The sequence below is a fragment of the Vigna unguiculata genome, chromosome 2 (genome assembly GCF_004118075.2).
Source record: "Vigna unguiculata cultivar IT97K-499-35 chromosome 2, ASM411807v1, whole genome shotgun sequence".
In the NCBI taxonomy this organism is placed as follows: domain Eukaryota; kingdom Viridiplantae; phylum Streptophyta; class Magnoliopsida; order Fabales; family Fabaceae; genus Vigna; species Vigna unguiculata.
The window spans coordinates 13,702,177-13,711,626 of NC_040280.1; the positions used below are offsets into that span (position 1 = coordinate 13,702,177).

The 9,450-nt window shown below is 28.5% G+C and overlaps 1 protein-coding gene across 1 annotated transcript; it reads right to left on the reverse strand.

The window, feature by feature from the left end:
- Positions 1-442: 442 nt before the first annotated feature.
- Positions 443-4,949, reverse strand: LOC114171454 (tetraketide alpha-pyrone reductase 2-like). Its single transcript, XM_028056466.1, has 6 exons — positions 4,638-4,949; positions 4,386-4,558; positions 3,578-3,763; positions 2,940-3,102; positions 1,446-1,635; positions 443-691 (listed from the first exon to the last, which is right to left on the reverse strand). Exons 1-6 carry the CDS (start codon positions 4,741-4,743, stop codon positions 550-552), a joined length of 960 nt encoding a protein of 319 aa, XP_027912267.1. The 5' UTR covers positions 4,744-4,949; the 3' UTR covers positions 443-549.
- Positions 4,950-9,450: the final 4,501 nt, after the last annotated feature.

Sequence of the window (9,450 nt, forward strand, 5' to 3'; positions counted from 1 at the left end):
TATTTTACATCACTTCGTCTAACGATCAAATGTTACATCGTTTTTAGTAATTACAAAAGTGCTACCGCGCAAAAATAAAAATCTTTTCTTTAGAAAAAGATGTTATATCATGTTGTTATATCACTATTTTACACTAGTATGTAATTTCGATTGTGATTTTTTTTTAAAAAAGTACTAATATATATATATATATATATATATATATATATATATATATATATATATAATTCTTCCAGAAAAATATTATATCATGTTCTTATCACTATTTTGCACTAATGTATGTGACTTCGATTGTTATTTTTTTATATATGCATGTGTATATGAAATTTAAACTCATACTTACATTATTTCTGACAATTCTCTTAAATTAGGCAAAATCAGATCATGTCAAGTTAATTCAATATTTTGTAATATAAATTTAAGTGCAAGGTATTAGAAGTAAGAATAAAATAACGTGACATGATAGATAATAAATAAATTATTTTATTTGTTCATATTTCTTTATTTTGCTTCATATTACACTACACGAAACATGAAACTTAACAACTGTCACAGAAATCCCTTGTCCTGAAAACTTGTGATGCAATCATCAAACATCTTATCAAGGGTTATAAACGGAGGAAACCCCAGCTCAGTAATTTTGGTGGTGTCCATGCTGTGTGGATTATTATCTCCCTCCTGGCTGCTGCACCTGTAATAGAATGTTTAGGTCATTTAATTTGTAGTAAATTAGCGGAATGTTCTTTTAAAATGTATTTTTAATTTCTTAAATTAAAAATAAGTTTGTTTTTTGGGCTTCAAAATTACAATTGATGTTCTTAATTCTTAGTTAGGCTTGTAATTTGAAAATATATTTGCTCATTTCCGTGTGCAAATATTTTTTTATTAAAACATGGTCAGCATAAATAGTTTTTAAGAGAAAACACACAGGTAGATACTTGATGATTAAAAATAAAAATATCTTATTCTATACTTCTTATTCCTTAACTATGCCAAATCTTAACCACATTTACACAAATGGCATAACAAGGTTTTGTCAAATTACAAAACTTGAAAGCATAATTTTAAAATTAAGGTAATGCAAATACACTCTTCTTGACAGGGTTATGATAAACTAAAAAACAAAAAAAAATTAGAGTGAATGTTTAAGATTTTCCTAATTCGTAGTAATATTAATTTTAAGTCAAACACTTCAGTATTTATGTTTTTGAACTATCTCTATTTACAGCTAATATGATTGGTAATTAAATAAGAATTTATACCTCTTAAAATTAAGATATAACATACTTAAAATATGATTGTTGATTTTTTTTTAATCCCTAAATTTTTTATTTGAATTAGATTGTCTTTTACAACATTTTTCTAACAATCTATTAGATTCATAAAAATAATTATAATTTTGATCTGTTTTTCACTAATTGAATTAATAAGAAGATTTTACTTACTTGTTTTCATAGGGGTAAGAGGGATATTTAGAACGAAGCATTTGAATGATTTGTGACCAGTGAGCTACTGTGCTTGAACAAATAAGCCTCCCAGATGCATTGGTATTCTCCATAGCCAACAAATGAGCAGCTACCACATCATTTATGTGTACAAACCCCACTGTTGTATTAGGATATTCCCCTTTTATGCCTGTTAAAACATATATAAATTAAACTCTGAAAACTGAATAATGTTTTCAAGAAATTTAAAATTAGTTACTCAATTATTATCTTAACTTCCATTAAAAAATAAAAAAGTTACTCTATTTGGTAACTTTGTCAACCAAATCTTTGTCAAAAAATTATTTTCCTTTAATTATGTATTATACAAGTTGGATAGTTTCTCTCTGAAATTTTCACAAGAGAAAAAAAAAGATATAAACTAAAATTGGGTTATACACATGTTAAGATTTAGTATTTAAGAATTAAGCAGTTTATACAAAATAAAAAATATATATTATTTTAATGTTTCTTACCAAAAAGTATTTAACAAAAAAATATCTAATATTCTTAGAATTTTCTTTATACATATTTCTGCATAAAAAAAAGAAGAAGAAATTAACTTGTTCATAAATTAAAACTTACTTATATATAACTTGAAAATTAAATTTGTAAAGAGTTATATGAGATAATTTTTATATATTTATGCACAAGTCAATTTTAAATTACGAAAAATATTTTTTTTTTCTCTTAGAAGGTTTCATAGAAAAGAATTTGACACTATAAGGAAGATTTTCAAATTCAATCTAGCAATCGCATGGTCTCAATCAATCATAATTTTTCTTTCAAATATGACAATAATATTTGCTTGTCCCCATTTTATTAAAAAAATGTTAACCCAATGAGAAATCAACAAATAAAATTTAAATTAAACACGGAGCTATCAGGTTAGTTTTTTTGTCACATCAACATTTTAATTAATGGAATTTCTTAACCAACATTTATCCAAAAAGAAAATGAAAATGAAAATAAAAAATCTATCCTAAAAGGTAAGAGTAATCATCATTTCAACATGAAAATATTTCTACAAACTAGTTTATGTTAAATCAATAAAAAAATTATTATATTTGAGTTTTCAATGCATCAATTTCTCATTTTTCTCTCAATACTTTTAGTGTATTAGAATAATTCACACCTACAAAATAATTTTACACTCGCAATTTGAAAGAGAGAATATAAGAGAAGGAATTTTGTAAGAGCATATAACTAATCATGTAAAACATAGTTAGATTATCAAATCACTGAAGTTGTTAAAAAAATGGATAAGTTATCACCAAGATGAAAGTTACCCGTTTTTCAACGGGATATCATAATCGAATAATTGAAATTATGAAAATGTCAATTGTCTATTTTTAAATCTATAAAGCAGCATTAAGTGATTGAAAAAAAAAAGTGAAAATTAAGTTGACATGAAATATGAAAAATGTGTGTAACATAAGATCATGATCTACTAACCTTTGACAATGCTAAGTATCAAGAGAAGTGTACTTGTTGGTTGTGGTGAAAGGAGTGGACCAACAACGAACGAGGGATTAACCACAACGACATCAATGTCATTTTCTTTTGCAATCCTCCAAACTTCTCTCTCTGCTATCGTCTTTGCATATGCATACCATAACTGCATATATTTATAATACTTTAGTACAATGCCAACTACACAAGGTAACACCGACTTCTAAAATGTATTATGTGACAACCCAAAACAATAAAATATATCGAAATAAAACTGACATTTATCCAAAATATATTAATTTGGTTCTAATGACATTTATGTGAACCTTTTGTTATTGTAGTTTTATCCAAATTTAGAGGAGTCATGTGATAAAATTTAGATACATATCATCCGCAAAATTTAGATTATTTTTTACTTTGAAATCTTTAATTTTGACACGTGACGTCTTTTAACATACAAGATAATCTGAATTTTGATACAAAACACCTTTTGAACAACATTAAAATCAATTAACTAAAAGAACTATATTAAATATATTTAATAAAAAAATTAAAAACTCAATTTAATAAAACAAATATAAAAACTAAATTAAACGATATGCCTAAATAGAGTCATGAAATTGGGTAGAAAGTGCAATTACATTGTAGCGTTCGCAGTACTCGAGATCTGTCCAATGAGATTCATTAAGAGGACCGAGTTGTTGCACATCATGACGGTATCTTATGGAAGAGCAAGAAGAGGTGAGCACGAATCGTTTCACATTTGCCTTTAAGCAGGAGTTAAGCACGTTCAAAGTTCCTTTTACGCATGGATCAATCAAATTCTCCTGTCATATAAAGTCAGATCATCACAAATCTCACTATAAGAAGCTACTAATAAAGAACAAACTTCACCCGACGTCAAAACCGAGAAGGATTATTCACAAACAATTTGTGTGCACATTGTTGTGTAAAATCAAATTATGCTAAAATCACATTTCCATAATACGAAAAGGAACTCTTTATTGATTCTACCTTTGTTTTTTTCGGTTTTGTTTTCTCATCACTTTTTTTAGGTGTGTAACAGATTATTTATCCAGCAGTGCAATGGGGCAACTGACAAACTTGATTCATTTTCATCAATATTTTACGTTCCTACGTATTTTTCTTCTCCCGTCTTGAAGATTGAAAAATTAAATCTTTTTGTGAAAGTTTTTTACCAACAATATTATTTTAATAAAAAATTTCCCAAATGATTCCTTATAAGATTCATTTTCCAGAATAACATCGAACACATAGTAAGTAAGAATTTTAATTTCTAAGGGCTGAAATTTCAGGTATCTCTCTAGAGGCCAAAGTATGGATAATAATGGCCTAATATAGAGTGAAATAAAGTGAAGAAAGGAAGTTTTAAGGTTGATATTTGTGTGTGTAGATCTCTAAACAAAACACTGAAAAAGGGAAAGATACCTTAACGTTGTCGTCGTACGGAACAAGCACAGGGGAAGCAGTATGAAAGACACCATCAACTCCTGTCACTGCCTCCTCAAAGCTTCCTTCCACCAACAGATCTGCTTTCAAAATCTTCAGTCTTTCTTTGCCTCCATTTAGTTCGGTGAGAAAACCAACCTTCTCCTTATCCCCTGATAAAAATTAAATAATTAAATTTATTCCAAAAAGAAAAAAAAAATTATGGAGAAATGAATCGATTTAATGGCATACCTGGGTTTCTAACGGTTGTCCTCACCGTATGACCCTTTTCTAATAAGGTCTTAATTAAGTGAGATGCGATGAAGCCAGTACCTCCTGTCACGCAAAACTCGGGCATTTCTAACTACTTTATCTTCAGGTTTTTGGTTTCGAAATCTCACGTTGTATACTGGTATGATGAAGGAGCGTCTTATTTACCTCTCACCACTCACTGGTAAACAAAAGACCAAACTCAAAAACCTATGACACAAGAGAGGCGTGGGAGATGTGTGTCCTATGTTTGTATGTTTGGTAGAACACACTAGAGTCATGTGAAATGCATACTACTCTGTTTGGTGGGACACATGTTTTGTATCAGAGGATGATTTTTTTTTTTTTTAAATTATTATAATTAGTATGAGAGGCGTATGCACGGGTATTTTTTTTATTTGTATTAAAATAATTAATATAGCTATTATATTTAAATAAATTATTTATTTCTATAATTATGTTTAAGTATTATAACTATGTATAATTATAAATAAAGAGTTAAATAATATAAACAATTAAACAATTAATTATAAATTAATAATATTATTTTAGTATTGATTTTTTAGGTTAAAGTATATTATAAGAAGTACAACTAATGATACTAAGTAAGAGATTATAATACTAATAATAATAATATTAATAATAATAATAATACCAACAACCATTCCAATACCAATAATAATAATAAGATAAAAAACTAATATTTAAATTTAAATTTTTTAATTTTAAATTATAAAATTGACATATAATTGATTAATGGTGTGTAGTAAAACAATATTGTTATATGGTTAAAATTTATAATTAAATTTTTAAATTATATATTATATTTAAATGAAATATATATATAAAAGGTTGTTGTTAAAGTAAAATTTAGGCATTATATGATCAGGTGATTAAAGGATTTGGGAGGCCTAAAGCAAGATTAGAGATTTTATTTAAAATTTATTTTTCAAACTTTTTTATACAAACTTATTCATTAAATTGTCGAAATTAATTTCATTTAAGATTTTTTTTTCAAATAGGTGTAAGGCTAATATGTTTAATCTTTCATGTATGTTTATCAAGAGTATCTTGTAAGGCCCACTTATTTTTCTGCCCCAAAGTTTAAGGGTATGCTCTAATCTGTTGGGCCTAAGGCTGGCCTATAGGGTACCCAAAACTCCCTTACAACACTTGTTCCCATTCATTATGCACTTTGCCAAAATAATTCACTCACTCTATCATTTCTCCTCCAACAGAGCTCTGCTAGGGTTTCGCACCATCCCTATTCAAGCTAGCTCAACCTCATTTCTATTCCACGTAAGTTGGTCTTCAACCCATATCCTATCCTCTCTAGTCTTATTTTCGTGGTTCCAACAGAGGTTCGTCTTGATAACCTCATTTTCAATTTGTGCTAGTGTTTCCAGCTCTCGAATCTGCTTTTGAAGCTGTAGTGCTCATTGACTTAGGTGTCAGTGTCTTTGGCTAGCATTTTTCAGGTAAGGAAAGCTAGGGTTTTCACATTTTTTTAATATGTTGATGTTTGGTTGTTGTTTGTAGGTTTTAAATGCGTGATTGATGTTCATGCTTGTGTGAGATTGAATTGGTTGTGGCATTGTACTGTTTTCTTGGTGCTTTCCTGGCTTGTCTGTGCAAACAGTGGAGGAACCCGATATTCTCGCCCAAGCGAGCAAGTCTCACCAAAGCGAGAGTACCTGGAACCCTCCCAGGTTTTAGTTCGCGTTGTCACTCAAGTGACGAGCTCACGTTTTGAGCGAGAAGACATCTCGCTCAGGCGAGGAGGTCTCACCTAAGCGAGAACATGTGAAAGCCTCATTGTTCCACTGCTCGAGCTCTCGCCTAGGCGAAAGGAGCTCGCTTGATCGAGAGGCCTCTCTCGCTTGAGCGAGGGCTTCTAGCCTAAGCGAGAATTGGGTCGAGACGTGCTCATGTATTGTTTTCTCCTCTGTTCTTGGTTAATGGTCACATGTTTGATTGAATTACTCTATTAAAGCATGAATTGAGTGATTATGCATGTATTAAATGGTTCATGGGCTGAAATTGATAAGATGGTATGATTATGCATATGAAACATGATTGGATGGTTGGTTATAAATTGGCATGAGATTGGTATGCATGATTATTCTATGATTGGTTGGTGAGACATGACTATGGTATGATTTAGGACGTAATTCCATGAATCTTTTGGTAAGATCTCATGGTGGTGCCTCATGGTTTAGGATGTAATTCCATAAATCTCTTGGTGAGATCTCATGGTGGTGCCTCTTGGTTTAAGACGTAATTCCATTACCCTCTTAAGGTTTCGTGGTGGTGCCTTAGTATATAATTAAGTAAGGATTCAAGTAAAGATTGCATCCTGAAACTCTAAAGAGTTAGTTAGTCTCATGTTAGCAGATGTGGGAACCCCTCGTGGTCATCAAGGTGATGGAAACTCCGTTGTGTAGCTTATCTTGGGTCGGATCCCCTTACTCCGAGTTTTGTTTTAGGGTTGTGGACTATGTATTATCTTGCTCCTTGAGCATATATTTTGGATACTGTTAAACTTTTATCCCGTTTTCTTAATGGCATCGTGGTGTGCCTTGGTTTTGTTCCTAGTAACTTTTGGATAACTATAAGGAGTGACACGTATACTCCATGACTTTGCTCTTTATATTATTTTCTGTGATGTTTCATTTAATTAAGTTTATTTATTAAATGAGATGTTACATATTTCATCTTCGGTATCATGAATTTGAGAATCAAAATTATCCTCATCACTTCTTTCTATTGTTATTTACACCTATGTCTATTGTTATTATCTTGTTCATTCAATGTATTTTCTAATTCAATTTTTCTTATATATTTTTATAGATTTATTCATAGTTCATTCTTATGAATGAATTAAAGCCTAAATTTTTCTCTTCTTCTGGATTTTTTAATAACCTAATTGAAAATTTCTAATTGATATATCTACATATTTTTATATGAAATAAAAAATTATGATATATAAAACACTACTAAAAAATAACTATACAAACAACGAATGAATTAATAAAACAATAAAACCTAGTTTTGGTTGTAAAAAAAAAACTTGATCGTAGACTGGTACTATCTTAAAGTCTTAACTTTTTCATAAACCTGCAAAGTTTATTTTGAGATAAATCATTGATAAAAACAATTAAAAATATTATTGTTCTTCTCAACTAAAATCCTAGACACTAAACTCTAATCCCTTAACAAAATTAGATAAAAAAAATGCATTTCTAATCATATAATACAAATTTAATAAATAAAATAAAAACAACATTAAGACGGATAAAAAGAAAAATATACTAATCATAAATAAAGATAAAAATATTGGTATATATGGATAATATGAGATTTTGATATGAATTTGTTTGTGTAAATTATAAAATTAACATAATAATTGAATAGTAAAATGTCGTTACATGGTTAAAATTTAGAATTAGACCTCTTAGTTAAATATTATATTAAATAAAATGCTTTACCTTGATTTTTGTTGTTCATAAATTCATGAGATAGGAATTATTTATTACTAATAACAACAACAATAAAGAGAGCCGGGGTATCAACCAATAGTTGTTTTTTGTTTTAATTTATATTAAAAAGTTAATTTAATTATTAGTATATTTAAATAAATAAGTTATTTATATTTTAGTGGTATAACTATAATATTACAATAAAGAGTATCATAATATAAAAAATAATAATTAATCATAAGTATTTTTTTTATAACAAATTAATAAAAAGTAAATAATATTATTTTTTATGTTAAAATAATAGATTATAGGATATACAATTAATAATACCAAAATTAATAATAGTAATGAATTATATTGATAATAACAATATTACTAAAATAATAATGATTAATTTTTGTATGTAATAACGTTTAATAGAAGAAAAATATGGTTGTAGTTAGTAAATATTGAGAAAAAAACGTTGTTTGGTATTTCACTTTTAGTAAATTTATGCCTCTTGCTTTTTGTCTCCGATTTCATTGTCTTCGGTAGTGGCAAGTACTGAAGTCTCATAAAAATACAGTGCATTGTAATAAAGTTCTACTAAAAAAAGTAGTGCAACAGTCACATAAAAAATATTATCCTCCGTATTATAACTGAGCATAAGTACATATATTGAATGTTTAACAATATCACACTATAGAAAGTTTAATTAAGAGGAAAATATGAAAGGCCTCTGTCAAAGTATAACACAACAGACATTCAAAAGTCAAGGACTTGTAAGGGTAGCCAATGAAACCTAATCAAATTACACATTCAAAATGTTATAATTTTTTATCGTCTATATTGTGTTTAAAATATTATATTACTCGTAGGGGATAAGAGTAAGATTTTGGAAAGACAAATGGATTGGAGACCCCTCATGTATAAATACCCTAGATTATACTTAAATGCAAAATGACAACAAACTACTTTGGGACAGCAAAGTGAGTGGATACAAAATAAGTGAGAATGCAAAATAGAATGGAGGCCACAATAATGGAAAAAACCTCAAGTTGTGGCACTACTGCAACACTTAACGCTAAAAACACTAATTACTCAAAATAGGGATGAGTTGTTATGGAAGGATAAAGAAAGGAAACAATTTTCAGTAAAAGAAGCATATAAAAAGTTTCAAAACAATTGCGAGCCAAAAGATTTTGAGTTGTATAACTCATTTTGGAAAGTGAAGGCTTTACCTGCCGCTCAACATTTCGTGTGAAGGATATTTTTAAATCGTATTGCAACAAAAGAAAACTTAAGAAAAAGGGAAATATTGTTAGAGTATTATCTTT

Coding starts and splice junctions, on each gene's coding strand:
- LOC114171454 (XM_028056466.1), bottom strand. CDS start 4,743: ATGCCCGAGTTTTGCGTGACAGGAGGTACTGGCTTCATCGCATCTCAC. Junction 3,764..4,385: donor CGTACGACGACAACGTTAAG/GTATCTTTCCCT, acceptor TTTATATGACAG/GAGAATTTGATTGATCCATG. Junction 3,103..3,577: donor AGTACTGCGAACGCTACAAT/GTAATTGCACTT, acceptor AAATATATGCAG/TTATGGTATGCATATGCAAA.